At 30.5% G+C, this 23,506-nt stretch overlaps 2 protein-coding genes across 2 annotated transcripts; one reads left to right on the top strand and one right to left on the bottom strand.

Annotated features, from left to right (window-relative positions):
- Positions 1 to 4,072: 4,072 nt before the first annotated feature.
- On the bottom strand, positions 4,073 to 9,796 carry LOC109801718 (Leucine-rich receptor-like protein kinase family protein). Its single transcript, XM_020362831.3, has 3 exons — positions 5,955 to 9,796; positions 5,226 to 5,615; positions 4,073 to 4,558 (listed from the first exon to the last, which is right to left on the bottom strand). The coding sequence occupies exons 1-3, from the start codon at positions 8,893 to 8,895 to the stop codon at positions 4,539 to 4,541; spliced, it is 3,351 nt and encodes a 1,116-aa protein (XP_020218420.1). The 5' UTR covers positions 8,896 to 9,796; the 3' UTR covers positions 4,073 to 4,538.
- LOC109801450 (uncharacterized) lies at positions 9,297 to 20,902 on the top strand. Its single transcript, XM_083064809.1, has 6 exons — positions 9,297 to 9,401; positions 11,631 to 11,837; positions 16,918 to 16,962; positions 17,464 to 17,565; positions 19,121 to 19,615; positions 19,723 to 20,902. The coding sequence occupies exons 1-5, from the start codon at positions 9,297 to 9,299 to the stop codon at positions 19,613 to 19,615; spliced, it is 954 nt and encodes a 317-aa protein (XP_082920935.1). The 3' UTR covers positions 19,723 to 20,902.
- Positions 20,903 to 23,506: the final 2,604 nt, after the last annotated feature.

The following is a 23,506-nucleotide window of genomic DNA, read 5'->3' as shown; positions in this document are numbered from 1 at the left end:
AATATGATTGTTATTGGCTGACTGCTTATCTATAATTAGTATAAGTATTAATTAATCATATTATAATTTTTAATTGTAAAAAATTACATTTAATTTTTTTAAATTTCTTTTTAATTAGGTCAATTTGGCTCGATCGCTTGACATGAACCAGGTTGAGCCAAAAAGTGGCAATCCGAAAAGAATACAAGCCTGGCCAGTCTAGCTTAAAATAATATTTGGTTTGTGTAGCTTAGGCTGGGCTGGGCCAACTCGACCCATTTGACATCTCTAACTATGGTTATTCCCAAACATGTAATTCATATATTAATTTATGAATCCTTTATCATAATTTACATTAAAAACATTTATGGATTGCATAATTACAAAGTTTAAATAAGACTGATCATTATTCATAATATAATATTGATGTAAATTATGTACAAATTTAAGAACATAAAACTTGTCTATGAGCTAAAGTTTTACTCAATTTGGTTCATCACATAACTTTATATCAAAGCTATCAAATTATGTTCCTTTTCTTAATTTCTATGGGTAAATTGAGAAATATAATTTGATATTTTATCCTAATTAATTATACAAACATAACAATAATTCATGCAGGATACAACTTATTATATTTAAGCATAATCAATCACAATATTATGTATAATTCTTTATGTGATTTAAGTAATAAAATATTTGATTTCAATTAATTAAAGATGATATGACTAATCAATAATTAATTAAAATCATAAGAATCACTAGACAAATAATTTTTATTTTTTAAGTTCTCAACTAATATAATCTTAGAAACTTTATGATTCTCACAATAATCAAGATTTGATAAACATTATTTGGTAACAAAATATGCACCAACTAAATTAACTAATATCTTTAAATAATCCATAAATTTCAATGTACCTATAAACTAACAATCATATAATTTAATAATTAGAGAAATTGAAATACACATTGAATTTTGTTGTGACAATGATAGTCAGTTAACACAATTATAAATCAATCAATTGCGCAATGTTAATCCACCAACATAGTCATTCATTCAACTTTAAAACTCAACACAATTTAGCATAGTCTATTTAGGTCTAAAAATTATATATATTATCCAAATAATAGTTGAATATAATACCAATGCAGGTAGAAAATATCATATAACACATATATTACAAAACTGTATAATAATTTGTGTCCAATAACAATTTTATTCAATTTTATTCCATCATGAAATAAATTAAAGATTATAATTCAATTTAAATCATGAAATAATCATGATAAATTTAATTAATATAAATTAAAATTAAACTTAATTATAGCAATTGATGTGAATTATGCTTATTTATTTATTTATTTATATATATATATAAAAGAATTGATGTAAATTATGAAATAACATCTTAAAATTATAAACGTACATGCACGATACAAGGATCGAAATAAATAATATATATTTATTATTGTACCTTTTTATATAAATATATTTGATTAAAACGTATATCAATTGTGAAAATAAAGATTGAATATATATATAAGGAGGGATTTGTTTACTTCAGAAAGTCTATGTAGACTTATTTTGTTCAGTAATTCATATTCTATATCAAATTTCATTAATCTAACTGTTGAATTTAAATTTTTAATACATAAATTAAGTATGCAAATTTTTAAAAAAATTTAAAATTATTTAATACTTCATTTCATTAATTCAAATTGACGGATAATCATAAAAATATTTTATATATTGATTTAAATTAATGAAATAAAGTATCAAATAGTTTTCAAATTTTGTTAAAATTTATAGACTTGATATATGCATTATGAACTTTAAATTCAACGATTGGATTGTTAAAATTTGACGTAGAACATGAGTTATAGAACAAAATAAATCTAGATAGACTTACTCTTGAAATAATCCAATATAATTGAATTATGTGGTCACGACAATTGAAATTTAAAATAATATACAAAATCATTCATTTAAACGACTAAAAGAATTAAAAAATTACAAATATAAAAATTTAAAAGATCTATCTTAATTTAATTTATAGAAACTAAAAGAGATTAAAAAAATAAATAAATATGAAACATCCACGGTGGTTGACAGTTGACACACACGAAGTTAATCCTCAAGGAGGTCCTCATGTTTCAAAACCTCCACACAGTGGTTGTCACACACACACACACACGAAGTAAAGATCCTTAAGGAGGTCATCATCATGTCTTGCCAATCTTTGTGGCTGAGAGGCTTTAATAGCTCACAATGCTTAAAATATCCTTTAGGTGTGACCAAGATATAGATAACATTATCGAAAACGAAAAGGGTGGTAATTAATGATCATGATGCTATGAATATGTTTACGTTGGAAATTTGAACATTATAGTCCCATCCTCATACTTCAAATGAATTAGGGCATGGATTATATATATTTGTAAGTATCATAGCACCGTCAACTACGTACCACGAGTTTACCCAATTATAAAGTCGCATTTTATCATATATTGCTTCCGATTCCTATTATATTTTTTTTCTTCTGAATATCATTACTAAGGAGTTCTTCTTCATTAAATATGAAGATTAATCTCCCAAAATTTGATAAATATTAAATAAGTGAGTATTTCTTTCTAATTTGAGTTTTTTACATTTATAAGAATTAGGATTTAATCTCTAATCACTTGATTAAACAATCTGAATTTTTCGTCACTTACGTCAACTCTTCTTATTTCTTTCTATTAAATAAGATAAAATAATATTTTAGTTATAACTTCATGTCTAAATTAAAGATTGGATCTCATTTTGATTAATAGATTTATTATAAATTTAAATGATGGGTACAGGTAATACAACTGATTTTAACTTATACGAAAATTAATAATTCAAACATACATAATTTATTATAAAATTATGAGTGGGTTAAACTTAAATGACATACTTTACCTATTAAAATTACATATTTGCCTACTAAAATAAACTATTCACTATGAAAGAAACAACAATTTTAACTATGTGTAGTGTCACTAGTGTGATGTGATATAAAATAGAAAAGTACATAAAAGATTGTTGAAAGTTGAAGAGTAATTATTAAAAGGAAAGAAAGATGGCTTAAACAAGATAGTTAGTGGGTTAAATGACATCTGTTACAGGTACCAGCTGTATAAAATACAACCCACATGCAAAATAAATTTCACATGGCACATAAACGACTGTGTACTTTAAGATCGAATAACAATAGATGGTTTTGTATATATGCTTTCTAAAACTAAGTATTTAATATAATAATATACATGTTTCTTTTTATACAATTAAATTTTATGATAAATATTTTTTAATATATAAATTTTATTATACTTGAAATAATAGTATTTTGGTTTGTGCATTATATAAAATAAAAGTTATTTTTATATAATTAAAATTTATAATATAATATATTTTATATTCATATTAAAAATTTAAATTATGTAATAAGATTCACAATTTTATAATAAATTACTAAAATTCAACTTAGGAATAGAGATAAAATAAGATAAATTGAAATGGTAAACATTAAGAATGTGTTAAATATACAAATAAAAATAAAATGAGAGTAATTTAAAATGATTGAAATAAAATTTTTGGCCACCTGTGTGAGTATATGTGAAATACATTTCTTAAAGAGAAATTATTAAAAATTTCTAGTTAAAAAGGTGAAAAAAATAAATAAATGAGAATTTTACTCTTCAAATTATATATTTTAATTTATAATATAGCATCGGTAACATATCTATGACTCGTTTCAATGCTCTTATGACATAGTTCTAAATAAGGTGAAAAACAAGTGTTATGATGTTCCATTTCTTCACTTTTCCATCTTCAATTCCTTATTTCTATTCGTTTCACGCCCTCGAAATTATAATAGATTTTCTTGACAAAATTTTGTAATTATTTTTTTAAAAATATCTCTTTTATCTTAATGTACACAAATTTTAATATGTTTCCACCTATTTAATTTGTATGAAGAGATAGACACAATTTTCACATTATATGTCATTTGAAATTTAAACACCCACATGCTAAAAAGAATTGGCAACCAAGTTTTCCGGTTAATTACTCCCAAAAGGAATATACGTAGTACATATGGCATTAAATAGCTTCAATGTTACAAATTAAAATCTCTACAAGGCTACTGAGAAGACAAGAAGGCGTAGCAAGAACTTTACAATTAAAATTTGAACAAATCGTGTAAAATCATAAACAAAGATAGTCATCATTAGTATTCGAAGCACAATGAACCTATTTTGGACGATCTTTGTATGTTCAACTCGCTATCATAGCAAGATTGAGGTTTGTTATGTTAATAGAATCATCGTATATCTAAAGGTATAATAGATTAGAGTAGCTTTAAATTGTTGGGTTAATGCACATTTGTTTCTCTCAAATTGATTGTGAGATTCTTTTAGATAAAGCTACTTATTCGGTTGAGGCAGGGGACATGATTGTCCAAGATTCAAACTTGTAGAAATGAAGTTGTACCAAAAACTTTCTCCATGGAGGAAGGAGTGAGGCTTATAATTTACAACTCAAGACCACTATCTGCACAAACCATGACAAGCCAATTAGTTGTCTAAATATCAATACATTGATCATTAGAGGAACTTTGCAATAAAAGAGTGGCATGTTTGGATAAATTTCTCCAAAAACATCTTTAGGAGAGGAAAATAAGAAAAAAAATGAAATAAGTTTTTCCATAAGGTAAAATTAGCTTCTACATGAACTATTTTGTAAAAGTTTTATCCTATTAGTTTTTCCAAAATTTTATTTTTAACTCATGCATATGCTAGTTTTAACTTATAAATAATCTTATTTTGATTTTCCTTCTTATTTTTCTTTCCTGAAAGTACTTCTGGATAAGTTTTATCTAAACAAACTCAAGAAGTGTTTGGGAGAGGGGGTGTTATTGGCTTCTTTTAAAGTAAATTATTGTTTGTGTATTTGTACTATACTGTATAAACTAAATGAATGATATCTATCAAAGAAATGCTTTAACCTTCAGTACTCAACAGTTCAAGGTGAAGTAGTAGATTAGCAGATTGCAAACAGAAGAGTAATATCACACAAAAATATGAAACAGCCTATGAGGAAACTAAAATTCTAAATAATGTTATTGAATATAAACTTCAATAGCTTACTTACCACATATATGTACCAAAATGCATAAGATGAATTAATCCTTTAACTATGAACATTTCAGTTTTCTAACCTTTGGAAGAAATGGCATCATCCTCATCCAATGGAGATTCTGATGTAGGTGAGGTTGGTGAGTTGCTGACATATTCCCTAGCATCAATCAACATTGCAATGACCTCTCTCATTGTAGGCCTATTAAGAGGAGATGTGCTGGTGCAGAACAGGGCAATTTTGAGAATAAGAGACATTTCTTCCACTGTCTTTTGTGCACTCAGATTCAATCTTTTGTCAAATAATTCAGATGTGGGAACTGATGCTTGAATTGCTCTTCTCACACAAGTCACTAAATCACCACCTTGTTCCAAAGGTTGAACAGGTGACCTCCCAGTAACTAGTTCCAACAAAACTACCCCAAAGCTATAGATGTCACACTTCTCAGTCACCTTCATGGTGTAAGCATATTCTGAAAATAAAATAAAATAAAATAACCGACCATAAGAAAAACAGAAGGATTAAAATGACCTTGGTAAAAATATCACATGTTAGCAATTAGCTCACTATTAATATCAACTTCTGATAATTTACATTAAACAAATGGGGATTAGTAAATAGTAACATTTTTACTTGGAACATCTCTTAATGTGCTATGCATTTTAATTATTTTTTTCCTCTAAAGATTGTCATATCCGGTGAAAATCAATATTTTTAAGTAAATAAAAACAAAAGATTAAAATAGGACTCACTTATTCTAGTAAGTAAAACTACTACAATGACTGCACCAATGTAGTGAACTTATTCTTACCTGGGGCAATGTAGCCATATGAACCTGCCACAGCAGACATGGATTTTGAGTACGAAAAATCAATCAACTTAGCCAAGCCAAAGTCTCCAACGTGAGCCTGAAACACCTCATCAAGTAATATGTTGTTTGACTTTATATCACGATGGATGATTTGAGGTTTGCAATCATAGTGAAGATAGCATAACCCTTCAGCTGCTCCAAGAGCAATTTTATACCGACTACCCCAATCCAATGCACAAGTGGTTGCACTTGAATGAAGTTGTTCCCCAAGGCTTCCATTTTCCATGTATTCATATAAGAGAAGATTGGAATCCTCATGGTAGCAAAATCCATACAGCTTCACAATGTTCCTGTGCCTGATCTTTCCAAGAGTTGAAATCTCAGCAAGGAAGCTTCTATCAACATTATTTGCTCCTTCTCCACGTGAATTCAGCTTCTTAACAGCAATCACTTCACCATCACTCATAACAGCTTTGTAAACAGTGCCACAAGCTCCTCTTCCTAGAACTGCATCTTCTGAAAAATTGCCAGTGGCTTCCAAGAGATCCTGGTATGTAAAGCCTTCTTTCGGAAAGTAATAGCTATCCAAGACATGAGTCTTTGTTTGCCCCTCAAGTGAAACAAAAGCAGCATGGCTACGGCGCCTCATGGCCATACATATGCACACTATGAAAATTAGAGAAACTAGTCCAACCACCCCAGAAACAATGCTCACTATCTTTTCCCTTGATGAACCATCTCTGATCCAGCTATGTTTTGCAGAATGAAAGGGAGATACAGATGGATGGCAATGATTAGTGCCAACACGGCACAACCCGTTGTTTCCAGCAAAGTTTGTGAAATCCATCTTTCTAAATGTAGTGGTGTCTGGAACAGTCCCTACCAGCTTGTTGTTAGATACATTGCATACTACAAGACTAAGAAGGTCACCAATTGATGCAGGAATCTCACCAACAAGTTGATTGTCATTTAGATAAAGGGACTCTAGCATTTGCAAGTTCCCAAGGCTATCAGGAATTGAGCCAGAAAGTTTGTTGTGGCTCAGGTTAAGTGCAATCTGAAGAGCCATTAGTTTTCCCAAGTGAAAAGAGATGTTTCCTGAAAACCGGTTTCCACCTAGTTCCAGGTCTGTGAGCCTAATAAGGTTCCCCAAAGTGCCTGGTATTTCTCCTGAGAGCATATTATCAGAAACTTTCAACAGCTCCAAGTTCACCAGGTTGCCAATTTCATTTGGAAGCATGCCAGTGAAGTGGTTTCTGCTAAGATCAAGCCTCTGCAGTCTACCACATTTTCCCAACTCGTGAGGAATACTTCCACTAAAACGGTTAGAGGAAACATTGAATGTGACAAGTTGTGCCAAATTTCCAATCTCAGGAGGGAGATAGCCTTCAAAGTAGTTAGCTGACAAGAGAAGCCTCTCTAGATTCCTGAGTTGGCCTATTCCCGGGTTTATTATCCCCGAAAATCGGTTCTGAAAGAGTTCAAGTGCAGTGAGATTGTGCAGTTCATACAATTCAACAGGTAGGCTTCCTGTCAACAGGTTGTCCCCCAGCATAAGCTGCACAAGAGATTTGCAAGTTTTGAGGCTATCAGGAATATTTCCAAACAACATATTTGACCCAAGGCTCAGGAATTGCAGCTTCTGATATTCACAAAGATGGGAAGGTATCATACCAACAAGGTTGTTTGCAGATATATCAAGAATAGTAAGGTTTCTAACAGCTCCAAGATGTGGAGGAATCACACCCTCAAGTTGATTGTCAAATAGCTGCAAATCCTCCATGTATGTAAGGTTTTGAAACTCCAGTGGAATTGTACCTGTCAAGTTATTAAGTGACAGGTCTAAATTTTTTAGCAGACTCAACTGACCAAGCTCCCGTGGAATATGACCTTGAAGATTGTTTTCAAACAGATGAAGCAAGCTAAGATTAGATATCATCCCCAACTCCTTGGGAATGATCCCAATCAAACGGTTTTCAGAGAGGTCTATCTCAACAGCATTTGTGCAGTTCCCTAGCTCTGAAGGAATTGTTCCATTCAACTGATTGGTGTACATGTACAACCTCTTCAACTGGGATAGCTTCCCCAGTTCCCTGGGGACAGAACCACTTAGTGAATTTTGGTGCAAAGCAAGCAGTTCCAAGCTGCTAATGTTTCCAATCTCAGGAGGAATCTCCCCATATAAAGAGTTTTGCCATAGAAGTATAGTGGTGAGATTCTGAAGCCTTTGTAGCTCCCTTGGAATGGAACCTTCTAGCTGATTCTGTGCCAACCCCAATATCTCCAAGCTCTCACACTCACTAATTTCAGCAGGTATTGGCCCTGAGAGGGCATTCAGACCTGCCCTTACAACTCTAAGCTGCTTCAACTTTCTTATTGATGAGGGAATTCTTCCAGTTAAATTATTGCTATATATGACCAGTTCCTCAAGTGATGCCAAATTCCCAAGCTCCACTGGCACTTCATCATACATGTAGTTTTCACACAGGTAAAGCTTCCTAAGTGTAGTGATTTTCCAAATAGGGGTAGTCAGAAGGGGTCCGTGAAGCCTATTTGTGCAAAGGTCCAAAATCTCCAAACCACCGCAGTCAACAAATCCATCGGGAATGGGACCAGAGATGAAATTCTTTGACAAATTCAACTCAAGAAGGTTTGGAAGATCACAGATGGTGGGAGCCAAAGTACCAGAGAGATTAAGTTGGTAAAGTTTCACAGCAGTCACCACTGAACCCGTGCAAAACACACCAGTCCAATTGCAAGGAGTCAAATTAGAAGAATCCCAGTTATAGAGATTGTTATTTGGGTCATGAAGAGAAGCCTTGAACCCCAAAAGACTCAAACCCTCTTCGTTAACCGAACTCACAAGGACAATGCCAAGGCAAAACAAGAGCACCATGTAAACCCCATTTAGGAAGTGGAAACTACACTCCAATGCCATCATAGTTTTTCTCTCAAACAAACCAAAAAAGGAAAGGTTTCACAAGTGTGAACGCACGAGAGACGAGAGGTTCAAGACAAAGCAGAAGATGACATGGGAAAAGGAAAAGAAAACAAGAGTACCGTGTGGTGAAAGGAAGAGAATGCTTGGTGGTGAGAATAGAAGCCAATTGAGAAATAATTAACAACCCATTTGGTTAGAAAGAAAAATAAATAGACCCACCAAAGCAATCAATACAAAAGACTAGGATAAGGGAGGGAGAGAGAGAACACAACACAACACAACACATAACACATATGACATAACACATAACACAACACAGTGACAGATAGATAGAATAGATAGACACAAAGAAAGAGAAAGAGAAAGAGAGAGTAAAAGACATAACATTGATTGATGAGGGCATGAAAGTGGAGGTGAACCGTGACTTGAGGATGGTTGAATTTAAGGGTCAACGCTGCTACGTTGTTGTTGTTGTTGTTGTGTTGAAGGCACTTTACAGCGAAGTGGCATGAACTAGTCGTGGTTTGTGGTTGATGCTGTACGTGTGTTGTGTTGAGTTTTGTTTCCTCTTGTTTTGTGCTCTGGCAATCCACCACCTTATGCTGTGGACACTCACTACAACACCATGCACTGTTACTATGATTTGCGTTTGAAAGATGGAGTTGACGGGTTAACTATAAACGGTGCGGATTGAGAGAGACATGACATGTAGATTCCTTGGGATCACGATCCCCGCCAATGTTGCTGGGCCTGCCAATATGGGAAAATACTCAAAGAAAAATTTTGTGGGAGTTTTGGTCTGCTTCATGAGTTGAGTCAGAGGTGTAATCATGATCCTATGGACTTGTTTCAGTCAGTGCCATAGTGCCTAATCACAGTTCTGTTTCCTACCTATCTTTCTTTCTTCGCCCCTTGCCTCGCAACAATATTAATTCAATATTTTTCTTTAGGAAAATGCTCAATCTACACTATTTTTGGAGAATTTATCGGACGGTTTAACATTATTTTGTGTTTATCATTTTCGATCCATCACTGTGTGACATGCGGTTCAGTTTTTTAATTTTGGAAAAAAAAAATTGAATATAACTGGATTATTCGTGAAGATTTGTTGAAGCTTTGATATATAATATCAGTTTGTTTAAATTAAAATTGAAAAAAAAAAATATATATATATATATATATAATAAAATAGTGTTTTTTAAAAAATAATTTTTTTAAGAAGTAGGTGAGGTTTTTTTTTTAAACAAATATATATTTTTTATAAGCAGTTTAGATAAATACAAAAAAAAAAAAAGGTTTCTTTTCATTAAAAAGTTTTTTTTAGAGAATTTAAACAAACGATCCGTAGTCAAAGACCATATTTTGACTTTTTTTATTTTAGTTTTGGGTTGTATAGACAAATTTATATTAGAGACAGAGAAAAAATATAGAAAAAAAATTGATACAAGTAATAAAAGATTTAATAAAAATTTGTTAGAGATTGAGCCAAGTCCAATCCACCCTATTTTATCTGCCTAAATTCGTATGAAGAAACTTACGTTAAGGGGATGCTTGTTTTACATAACCTTCTTTCTTATTAAGAATATAAAGGCGAAAATATATATTTCATATTTGTTAGAAAGATTCTTTTTAACATGATATATATATATTAATACAAAACTTTTATGTTTAAAGCAGTAATTAATTTTTATTAAAAATTATGATTACATATTTTTCTTTCAACATATTTTATTAATACAAAATATTTATGCTCAAAGCAGTAATTAATTTCTATTGAAAATTATAACTACATATTTTTCTCTCGATATATTTTATTAGAAAGGATATAAAAAGATATTTTCAAACATCTTTTATACATGAGAATATAAACATTCTCATAAAATATGGAAGTTACTGTTTTTTTTGTTGGTATCTATTTCTACCTACTTTATTATTTCATATATTTCTTCACTCGATCACTTTCTTTTTTTCATTAAATAAAACGTATTTATTTTGTGAAGTTAATAATCGAACATGTTAATGGAAATAATATGTCTAAGTATAATATTTTTGGGATTAAAATTTTCAAGAATACGGTATTATACCTTGAAACAAATATCTTTTATGTCCTAAATAGATGTTATTAAATAGGATAGTTATTGGTAAAGGGTCTTGGATCTCATGACACTAGTTTCAATCTAAATTTGATATTTATGTATGTCTCAAACTTCACAATTGTACATATATATTTTTATTATAATATACTTCAAGTGGAAAAAAATTATTGGGTGGTTTAGATCATGTTATCTCTAATTAATTTTATATAACATGTAATCAAGTGTATTTTCTTGTAAATAAAAAAAATTAAATACATATCATCTAATAATCATTTAAAACAATATATAAATACTTGATATTTTTTAGTGTATCTATTTTAGGTCAAATTAATAACCTTACCTCAAGAATATTTATCTAACGATTTAAGTCACCATACAATTAGATATGTATTTGGAGGGACATTATTTAAATTGAAATAATTAATTATTTTTTAATGATAAAAGCAAAATAACAAATACAGTAATTACTTTTTTTTTTACATGGAATCACCGTGATTTTAGAAGTAGAACTAACTTTTAAGCGACATCTAATGGTCTCTCAAACTAACATTATAGTTGGAAAATAATGTTAGCACAACACTCTCAGCATGAAGTGTGGTTAGGACTGTGCCGATCACCACATTTTCATAATGGAGGTAGCTGGTGTCTAGCAAGGAAATCCTTGCAGAGACAGGAAGTCCCACGTCTTCCATGAAGTGTGAGCATCAATCGGATGGCTCCATAATGAAGATGAGTATATCCATCGGTTCTCCAATGTCTGATGAGTTCTCTGAGAATCTTGATGGTGACATATTGTTCTTCAGAAGTGGCCATCAAAGAACACTGTTCCATCTTGAAAGATTGAACGTATTCTTTCTCATGAGGTCGTTTGGATCTAACCAATTGAGAGATAGATCTCAGAGTAGATCTTTGTCTTTTGAATATATTGTACGGACTTAAAAGTGGAGCGACGCTCTCAAAAATCTGAGCGTCTTCTGAGATATAGGAATATTCAACAAGGTTTTCTATTTTTGGGGATAAAGTTATGAAAACATGGCTTGGTAAGGTTAAGGGAAGTATTTAAAAAAGCTGAATATACAACTACAATAATAACAATTAAGGAAAAAATTAAGGAAAAAAGATAAAAATGAAATGAAAGAAAAGTTGAATATACAACTACAATAATAACAATCCAATTTTCTTATATGCAAACATATTCACGTGTTGGTCAACATAATTATTTTTGGAATGGTACGTTCATTTTATAGTAATAATAAGAATTAAGATGGTGATGACGAACTGCTAAGATAAGGGTATTAGAATATTGGTTAAAAACCTCTTTTCGTTCCTTACATTATTTAATATTTTCAATTTAGTCCCACTTTAATTTTTTGTTTCAATTTAGTTCCTAATAATTAAAATTGTTGTAATTTGGGACTTCTGTCCAAATGATTTAAACGGAGTTAATTGGTGGCCACGTGGATGCCAGGTGGATGCCACGTAGGTGAATCAAAAAATACTTGAATACACCTGGAACCAGAACGGCCCGTTCTGAAACCAGAACGGCCCGTTCTGGTTACATTATTGATGTGTAAAATTTGCACCTAGAACGGGCCGTTCCAGGTCCAAAATTAACACATCAACAGTGTAATTAGAACGGCCATTCTGGTTTCAGAACGGGCCGTTCTGGTCCAGAATTTCGTGAAAAAAAACCAAAGTACAAAGCATTTTTTTTAGGGAAAATACAAAGTATTTCAAACACTAGATTTAATAATATTGTTAATGAGGATTAATAACTTCAATCGCTAAACATTTGGGCTATATAGTATATCATTAAGGATGATGCAGTGTATCACTAAGGACAATGATAACAAGTTTTATTTCATTGTTAGTCAAACTGGAGTGAACTACTTACTACCAAATTGACACTATACAGTCAAGGATAAAACGAAACAGTGTTTTTCCTTAAAGTCATTGACGATGTACCCCAATAATAGCAACCTGTTCTTGAGGAGGTACCCCTAAACCCTGAATTTTATTTTCAATTTTTTAAATACATTGCGACATTTTAGTCAAGATTTTGAATTAGATAAATTCAAATCAAAGAAATATTTTAGAAGGTCTTATCTTATTTGATTTTTTTTTTAGTTTTATTCATAAATGAATATTAATTTATTGTATTTTTTATTTATTATATATTTATTAATATAGATATAATAAAAAAAATAATAAAAAGCATGACGTTCTGGAACGGGCCGTTCTGAATTCAAAACGGCCCGTTCTAAAACCAGAACGGCCCGTTCTACTATCAGAATGGCCCGTTCTGGTTTCAGGTTTTTTTAAAAATTTTGGCATTCACGTGCGCATCCACGTGACCAACAATTAACTCTGTCTAAATCATTTGGACGGAAATCCCAAATTATACTAATTTAAATTATTAAGTACCAAATTGAGACCAAAAATTAAAATAAGATTAAATTAAAAATATTAAATAATATAAGTGACGAAAAGAGATTTTTAGCATAGAATATTCTGTTATCGTCGAGGAAAGTAACACGTATCAAATGTTAGGTTGTTGAAGTTTATTTTTTATTTATTAAGTACTGTACTTGAACTTTACTCCTTTCCCCCCTCATCTTCACGTTATTCAGAAGACGTACAATTATTAAAAAGATAATAGTTAAATTAGTCCAGAGGAAATATATATAATAATTGTCATATTAACTTTTTAAAGATAAAAATCATCATACAAGTATTTGACTAATATATTGTCTTTGACCAATGTATTTTGAGAGTCAAAGTAATTTTATCAAATACTTATAATTTAATAAATATTTTTGGTAATTATATTGTTTTTTTTGGTAATTTATACTTTAATAAATTAACTCAAACTTTTCAGCTAATATTTTTTTAGTATTTTAAATTTTCAGCTAGTTAATCAATTAATTTTGTTAAATATAATTAAGTATTTTTCTAAAATTATAATTTAATATTTGATTTCCTAATAATATTGCAAGTCATTTCAGAATCTCAATCCACTTCCACTTTAGTGGGGGCATCAAGGAGTATAAATTATTTTATTTAATTTGTGATTAATAAATAAAAATATAATATAAATATGTAATATAAATGCATATTATATCATCCCTCTTTCCCTCTATATTCACCAAAACAATATCCCCTCATTCCTTTTTCTCTCTATTAATTTGTAACCATTTTCTGTTTATTAAATTTTGTAATATTTTATACTTTAAATTAATATATATATATATATATATATATATATGACAAACTAATTATTAAAAATTACGTATGCAATTCTCCTCTCATCAATAACATTTTTCTTTTTTATTTTAGTTTAACAAAAAAAAATATCTCCTTTTTACTGAGTCAATTTTTTATAAAAATAAAATAACACATTACAATAAATGTTACATATAGTGACATACAAAAAGTGTCACTATAAGTATAATATATGTAAGTATATATCTATTTAGCATAATTTTAATGTTAATTTTGAATTAAATTTAACAATATATTTTATGTGTCATTATAGCTTATATGCACACTTTTTAACAATATAATATATTTTTAACATATATTATATTTTTTGTGTAGGTAAAAGTAGTTTTTAATGATATTTATTGTGTCACTATAGGATGTATGTCACTATACAACAATTTTCTTGTAATGACACTTGTCATTACAACTTTATGTTAAAAATAAAAATTTAACCACAATCATTAGTTGAAGAGTACAAACGTTGAATAGTAGCAACATTTGTGTCGAAAACATTTTCAGAAAGTATGGGAATCAAATTCTACTGTTTTAGGCACATTGCAACTTACAAGCAACACATTCAAACTGTAACTGAAGTAACCCTTGGTGAATGCTTCTTCATTTTAAATACTTTATTAATACATATTATTTTGTATATTTTTCATTTTCTATTACAACATATTATTTACATGCCTATATATATTTCTCTAAGTTCTTTCAGTTTATCGAAAATAATTTCAGTGTCCACACCAATCATTTTGCTGCTTTCATTAATTATTGTCTTCACTGTCGTGGTTGATGATAGCATAGTCAAGATGTCATCCTCACTTGTGCCAGAAATAGATGTCCCCTCATTGTGCCTACCTCTCATAGAAAGATAGTAAAATGCGAATTCCTCATTGGATGTCTCCTATTGTTTTTCATAAAGTTCTGCTTTTGTCATATCACAATTAGCAAAAATCCTTTTTTATTTGCTTATTTTTATTTTCTAATGCCATATTCTGGTATCTTTCACAATAGAAATCCTTTCACACGAGAAGCAATGAGGACAAGATTTGTTTTTACAGGGATCTCTAAAATCACCCCAAGCCAAAGACTAATCGTGTTCGTGGTACTTTAATTGTTGTTAATTCAAAGAATCTTTGTACATCTGCTAAATAAATTGTGCAGGGTGCTTAAACACTATACACCAACCCATATATGTTGCAATAGATTCGATATTTGAACATTTATTTTGCTCTAGAAGCATTTTTAGCTTACAAGTGTGCCAAACTCTTCATGAGTGGTATATTATATATGCTTTCTACTAATTCTGATTATATGGGCCATCAATTTGGTCAATCTTATGGATTTTGTTTCAAATGCTAATTATTGGGGTAATGTTAGAATGAATAATGTATTGCTCATTTATTTCAGGTATGCGAAGAAAATAAAAATACCGGCCAAAAGTAGTAGGTAGCCAAACCATGCATGGGCGCATGGTATTGATGGTAGGTATAGCTGGTGGATTTTAGCTGATATTTATTTTTAAATTAAAATATAAAGACTATTAAAAATATAAAATATAGAAGAGGAGTAAGAAAACTAATTCAAATTAATATGCAACTAGGATAATTACTAAAAAGCGATAAATTTGTGTAGGGATACCCTATTTGTTTCAACTTTAAAAAAATAATGTTGTGACATGTAATATCTATTTTTTTTTTATTATTTATTAATGGTATTTTCGTAAATTTTTATAAAGGTATACAGTGTTTTGGTAACTTGGAACAGGTTGTTCCAAAAGCGGACACTACTAGAAATATAGCATTTTCCTACAAAATTTTATGCAAAAAAATATTCGCATAAAATTGCTACGAAAATTTCTACTAAAAAAAATTTCCAAGAAATTGTTACGACTATTTTTGTGATTTTAAGTTCGCAGAAAATTCTTATAAAATTTGCTACCAAAATTATTAATTTTATGATTTTTTTTACCAATAAAAACTTCTAGAAAAAATCGCAAGAAATTCCTTCCAATTTTATTTAGAATATAAATTTGCAAGAAATGTTAAATTTTTTAGTAATGTCAAAATATGTTTTTCTGTAATTTTTCTTATAAATTATATTAGCAGGAAAATATATTTAATTTAATTTATTTATTTTATAGTTTTTTTTATTAATTTAAAAAACAAAAAATTTAAAATTCAAATCGCACAACAAAACCCACACACAGCCTATGAAATCCACGAGAAATCCACCTCACAGAACCGTACCCACCGCTTATGAATGTACCGTACCCACCGCTAAAAACATGAGAAATCCACCGCACCGCACTGCGTAGCATAGAGAAACTCATTCTTCTTTCACCTTTTAAGATCGTTCCTCCGTCGCATTGCCTCAGTGACTTCATAGGTAAAGAAGAAGACAAACTCTCCTTTTGTTTTGTTTCTCGTTTTCCTAATTTTTCTTTCTACTAGGGTTTATATATTTTCTTTTACCAAGATTTTGGCTGTTCTAATCTGTGTAGTGTAATTGATTTTTTACTTTACTAATTTTCAAGTCAAGGAATGTTTTGAATGAGCATGCAGTTGATAATTCAAATTAAGGAGATTGATTCTACGGTTAATGAGTAGTATTTCTCTCATGCAGTTTCTTCTTCTCTTTTTTCTTTTTCTTTTTTCTACAGTTGAAAATCATTCTACAGTTGAAAAATTGTGCGCGCTCTATAAAGGTACATGTACTGCAGTTTGCTTATATGCATATATGTTCTCCTCTTCTGTAGATTTTGCATGTTTATTCACTTCTATGACATCGATTTCAGTTTTCCAATCTGTAAACAGTGACACATAATGTTTGATTACTAGTTTCCTACAGCTGAATAATAGATGTAATTATTTTTGAGCTTGTTTCAAATTAATGTTTCAGCAGATATTACTTGTAATTGGCGAAGCTTTTTCCATACCATTTTTGAATTCCTGCAAGAAACTTATAATTATAAGTGATGACAATCACTTATAATTAATTTTAATTATAAGTGTGGTATTAATTTTAATCCAATCTGTACATGGAATGGATGACTCAACAATCAAATCTGCATAATATATATGTTGGCTCTTGATCACTTATAATTTATTATTAATTTTAATTATAAGTGTGGTATTATTAATTTATTGTATTTTTATAATTTAGTTTTCAAGAGTAATGGAACTAAAGCTTATTTTATTTATGTCAGAGGGAGGAAAAAGGGAAAAATCCATCATTGAGTGATTTCTATTTTCGTACACATCGAAAAAAAGATCATAGTTGGGTGGGTCCTCATGCAAAATATGCTTATGTAAGTTTTAAATTCCTCATCTTTGTTTTTTCTTATTAGATTGTATTGATATAGTGAGCATTTTTGAACCTCTTTATGTTGTGATTGTTTGTTTTTATGTCTATGCTTATTTTGTGCATTCAATTTTTGGTTATATTATATTATATTATACATAGGTTCTAGTGATAGTTGAGTTTTGTCTTGAGGCTTTATGTGCTTTATGGCACCATTTTTATATCAAGCAAGACATTGTGAGATTGTGTGTGTTTGTGTATGAAGATATATTATGATCTTCTTAATATGAAATATCATTTTCCATCATGTTAGGTGCAAAATTGTAATGCTTATAATTTGATATTCTGTTCTTCAGATCCCATGCATGAATGGATTTTATATAGAATTTTAGCTTTAGATAATTCTTTTTTTATCATTTGGAATTTGGAAAGTGGAAATGCATTTTAGATTTTAGAGTGAGTTGTTGAACACTGGCTGATTGGTATTGATGTTATCTCGTGCCAATGAGAAAAATAAAATCTGATTCTTATGCTATATGTACATGATTGCAAGTGTATCATGAACAATACAATAGCAATTTGATATAGAATTTAGGTGGGAAAGAGAAAGAAACAACAAGAAAGAGGGGAAGAGGGATAAAAATTTTGCAGGAGTTCAATCTGTTTGTGCAAAATACTAAATAAGGGAAGTCTGTTTGATGGAATAAAAATTAGGAAGTAAACATAATATTATTTTGTATGCACTCGCAATTTCCAATAGAGATTAATTATTGTTTTTCGTGGTGAATACTTCATATCAATATCATGGTTATTTATATATATATATATATAATATTATTTTTATTTGTGAAAGCTTTCCATTAACATATTGTAGACTTGGTAGTAAATTATTGAATTCAGTAGAAGAGTTTCAGTTCAACCAGTAACTTTTCTAGGCATAAGCTCATGTATTGCAAACATTTGCCACGGTATGCTTAGTTACCCTGTTTGGCCAATGATTTTGTTTACTAGTGACTTGTTGGGGATGCAAAGACCCAAGAAGAATCTACCTAAGTTACCAGTCAGAGTTTGCCCATATTTCAGGGTTGTTTTTGCATTAGAGGACTTTAGTGTTTGGTAGAAGACATGTTCAGATATACTATGGATAGAGATCAGCCAAGTGCAGCTTTATGCTGTCCACAATTACTGATTAGAAAAAACTAGTCTGTAATGGTAGTGTGTGCATTGTGCTGCCTTTAAAATAATCTTCTAGTACGTGCCTATGGGGTAATTTTGTCTCTTGCCTTTTTGTTACTTTTATTTTAATCTACATATCCTCTTTTCCAGAAGAAAAATATTTTGCAATAATAATCGTACACTGGGTGACTTATATATGGAAGCAACAAACGCACCATTTGAAGGCTATGAAATAATTGCTATAATTTTCTCATCCATTTTTGAAATATTAGCTTTGATGGTTATAATTGATTGATTTGGTAATTAATAATAGAGTCCAATGCTATATTGTGTTATAGCTAATATGTACTACATAGGATTATTAATTGAATTTTTTTATGATGTAGGAGAAGTTTGAAAAAAGAAAGTTTCAATTATCCTCTCAAAGCTCAACATTTACTCCAGGAGAGGATGGAGCTGATAGCCAACCATCCACAAATCACACGCCTTCTGACTTGGATGTGTGGGTAGATGCAATTGGAAAGAAAAAAGGAAAAGTCTTTGGACTTGGGTCTATGGGAAAAATATTAGTAACATCTTCCAATCAATCATTAATGTCTTCTATTGAGGATGTTGATGATTTAAGAAATCAAATTCATACATTAAATGAATCACTACAAAGACAAGAGGAAGAGAAGCTACAAATGAAACAAGAATTAAATGATGCTAGGAAAGAAGTGCAAGCTACTAAGAAAGAAGTACAAGATACTAGGAACCAAGTGCACACCTTAATGCAATACTTGGGGTTTGTTGGCTCTTCTTCCCATCCATATTCATCACCTCAACTTAGTAATGAAAGTGAAGATGATGATGATGATGAAGAGAGTGATCATATCGGATAGGTGTGTTGATTTAATATACTTTATTTAATTGTTGTGATTTATTTATAATTTTCATGTGAAATTTGACTAATAAATATTTTTTTGGTTTTACTTTTATTATGATGTAGGTGTGATTGAACAAAGCCTTAGTGAAGAATGGATGGAGTTTTTCTTAATATAGGTGTTGATGCTTAATCACATTACGGACAACTACTTTTAACTTGATTTTAAATCTAGATACTTTATTTTTTGACTAGATATATATGTTTTTTTTAGTTAAGATAGATTGACATTGCAGTTATATGTTAAGAACCTTAATTACTCTATGAAATGTGGGGTTGGTCTTGTTTACAAATGGCTGCAGCTTAAAGAATAAAATACTACATATGCCCAAAATTTCACAATAAGCAAACAGAAGTTGAATTTGAAATTGCCAATGTCAGTGAAATTTTTTTAGTAAGCTTATTGTTCAACCGCTTCCACCGCTTCCACAGTCCTCATCTTTCTGCAAAATATTTTTAAAAAAAAGAAAGGAAATTACCTACAAACTTACCTATAGAAAGAAAATTTGTAGGAAAAGTTCTTGTAAAATTTCCTGGGAAAAAAATTTGTAGAAAAATTACCTGCAAATTTATTTACCAAAATAATGTATTTACCTGCAAATTTTTTGATGAAAAAAATCGCAAGAAATTTCCTGCGAAAAATTTCTACAGGAAAATCTGCAGGAACTTCTTACAATTTTTTTTCCGCGGAAAGTAATTTTCTACCAACGATTTACCTGCAGCTAAATTTTTGTAAAAAATTCTGCATGAAACATGTTTCCTGCAGATTTTTATAAAATTTTCGCAGGAAAATTTGCATGAAATTTAATAATTTGTAGTAGTGGGAACGGGCCGTTTCAAGCACAAAAAATGAACTGAGTTTGAAGTAGTAGAACGGGCCGTTTCCAAAGTTGGAACGGACCGTTCTGGATGGAGAACGGACTGTTCTGGAAGGAGAACGGGCTGTTCTGGATAAGTCCCGGAACGGGCCGTTCTGGTTTCGGAACGGGCCGTTCCAGTTCAAAAAATTTCGTAGATTTTTCAGGCCCAGAACGGGGGTTCCGCTTTTGGAACGGGCCGTTCTGGGTAGGAGGGGCGAAAATGCTATAAATAGGGGCCTTGGGGTGTTGGAAATGCATGCCTTGAGAGAGAAGAATTCCTAGAGAGAGAAAGAGAGAAGAGGGGAAAGAAAAGAGGAAAGAGAGGAAGAGGAATCCAGTAGAGGAGGTTCTGCCAGGAGAAAGAAAAAAGGAGAGAGAGGAGGAGGTTCTGCCCGAGTTTCAGTTCAGGTTTATCCAAGTAAGGGTAGTACTTATAAGACTTAATCTAGTATGTATGAGCATGATAGGGGTAGTATAACTTTTAATATGCTATTTTGTTTATATGAAGATTGTCATTTGTTTAAGTTGATGGTTGTTTTAGATGTTTAATTATTTATGTTATTATATTAAATGATTTGGCTTGGTTATGGAAAAGTTTGTATGTAATTATGGAATATGCTATGTGTGTGTGGTTTGGAAAGCTAATAGGACTTAGAGGAATAAGGTTATGGTATGGATTAGATCTATTGGTGAGATCAGGATATAATCTTTGGAAAAATATGGAATTTGAGAATCCCATGGTGAGGATTCCAATATGGAACTTTTCCAAAGGTTATATAATAAACCACTTCAGATGTTAGGTGGATTCTGAAGTACTCCTCTAAGTATTATATTTGCTACCGGTATGGGTCCAGGCCGAGTCATACCGATGGATGAGGTGGCCACGATCACCAGGGTTACGTGACGACGTAATTCAACTGTATATTTTCCATGAGAGGTTAGGCGTGAGACATGGGTTGATGACATGTTTCACCGTATCAACACTTGGTTTGGATGTGTTGAGGCCAACATTTGGTTTGGATGTGTTGGTTACATCATGGATTATAAAGTGGTGTGACTTTGTTTTGGATGTGGAATATGTATACATATGGTATGGATTGTATACATTGGTTATGGATTCTTTATTATCATAAAATATGTATGCATTGGCATGGATGTGTATACATTATATTTTTGGATTGGTCTATATTTAGCTTGGAAATGACTTGTTGGTCTGGATAAATACTGTGGATAAATATTTGTTTAATGATATTTTATTATGATGTACTATGATTAGTTTTATATGTGCTAACCCTTATATTTCCATGATGGACTGTGATGATCTCACTATGTGGGGGAGCAGATCAGGTATGAGGCCTTGGGATAGCAAGGAGTCTTTTGGATAGCTGCTTTGAGAAGTGGCTAGGTTTAGAGCTTGACCAGCACCTAGGGTGTCTTATTTTGATGTCTTCATGACGTTGTAATTATATTACCTTTTTGTATTAATATATAACCTTAATGAGGATAATGACTTTATTATAAAAATATGTTATATATTTTGGAAACAATTTTATATGTTATTGTATATTTACACTCTAGCGTAGCTGGCCCTTGTTCTATTTTCTTTATTATATATTATTTTATTTTGGTTGGTTCTGCATGTGACGGCCTAGGGTGGGTCGTTACATGACACCCTTTAATATTTTTTTTTTAGTTATTATTTTTAGTTTTACTCCTGGACCTGTATTTATAAAATTTTAACCTATTAGTTCATTCTTGTAAATAAAATTTATCTATTTTAGTATTTATACAAATTATACCAGATAGGTTGATGATCGAAGACACTTTAACCCTCACCTTGATTTAATCTCATAAAGTTCTTGGTTATACATCAAATAGATCCAAAAAATAGTGCTACATTTGTTTTGTTCTTCCAACCGAGTTGTTCTCGATAAGTCAAGATCCTTGATAAGTCAAGATCTTCACCTTCGTAATTAAGTGACACAATAACATTTGACCATTATACTACAATTAAAAGTCTTGAATTAATATTCTTTAATGCATTCTTAATTACAATTGCACCTCCCAAAGGTACCCTTGTTTATTAAGATAACACCTATATATATACTCCAAACACCCATTTACTTAGGTATCAAAATCTCTTTTACAGGTATAACCACCAATTCAAAAATCAAGAGTCAAAAACTTCCAATAACTTTGGACGAGTGCTTTTCTAAGCAAGTACACAAATATTTTTACTTTTGTCTTTGTGGTTAAACAAAACTTAGTGTCATTAACACTGAATGACATGATGAAACTGAAGTGATATTAATGTAGGTTATGCTTTACATTTTAGTTTGCACAACTGCATATTATCTTTTTATTTTGTTTCTTTTATGTGCACTATTTTTTACATTTTAATTTCTATACTTATATATATATATATATATATATATATATATATATATATATATATTTTGTTCTTACTTACACAATTTTTATGTTTTAGTTTTTACAATTAGAAATTTTATGTTTGTTTTTATATGAGCAAAAAAAAATTGTATGTTTTAGTCTCTACACTAACTCCTTCTACTTTCCCCTCTCTTTTTTCCTTCTTTTATTTTTCTTTATAAGCATGTTTTTGCTCATTTTATTTTGGGAGCTAATGTTTTTTTTTAAATCTTTTTCACCAACTAATTCTCATTAATCTTAAATCAAGGAGTCTCAAAGTTGCAGAGTTTAGGCATACTTCTTAGACAAGACAAGGTAGGTTGTGAGTAGTTATTTGTGTTGTCATTCTTAGTAGTGACAATGACATGCTAAATCATTTTAATCTTGTTATATAAAAAACTTGGGAACATAAAAAGTTGTCATGCAATTCATTTTTCATACCGCATAATGTTTCTCTTGTGCATCGCTACCAAAGTTGCCTTTAAAGGTGATGTGTGATAGAAACATTTTGATTTTCAAATTTCACATAATTTAACCATTAATTTCTTTTTTTGGCATAA

Source organism: Cajanus cajan, chromosome 10 (assembly GCF_000230855.2).
Source record: "Cajanus cajan strain Asha chromosome 10, NIPB_CcT2T_4, whole genome shotgun sequence".
Taxonomy (NCBI): Eukaryota; Viridiplantae; Streptophyta; class Magnoliopsida; order Fabales; family Fabaceae; genus Cajanus; species Cajanus cajan.
The sequence above is the reverse complement of the archived record's forward strand: the minus strand, read 5'-3'. Positions and strand labels throughout refer to the sequence as shown.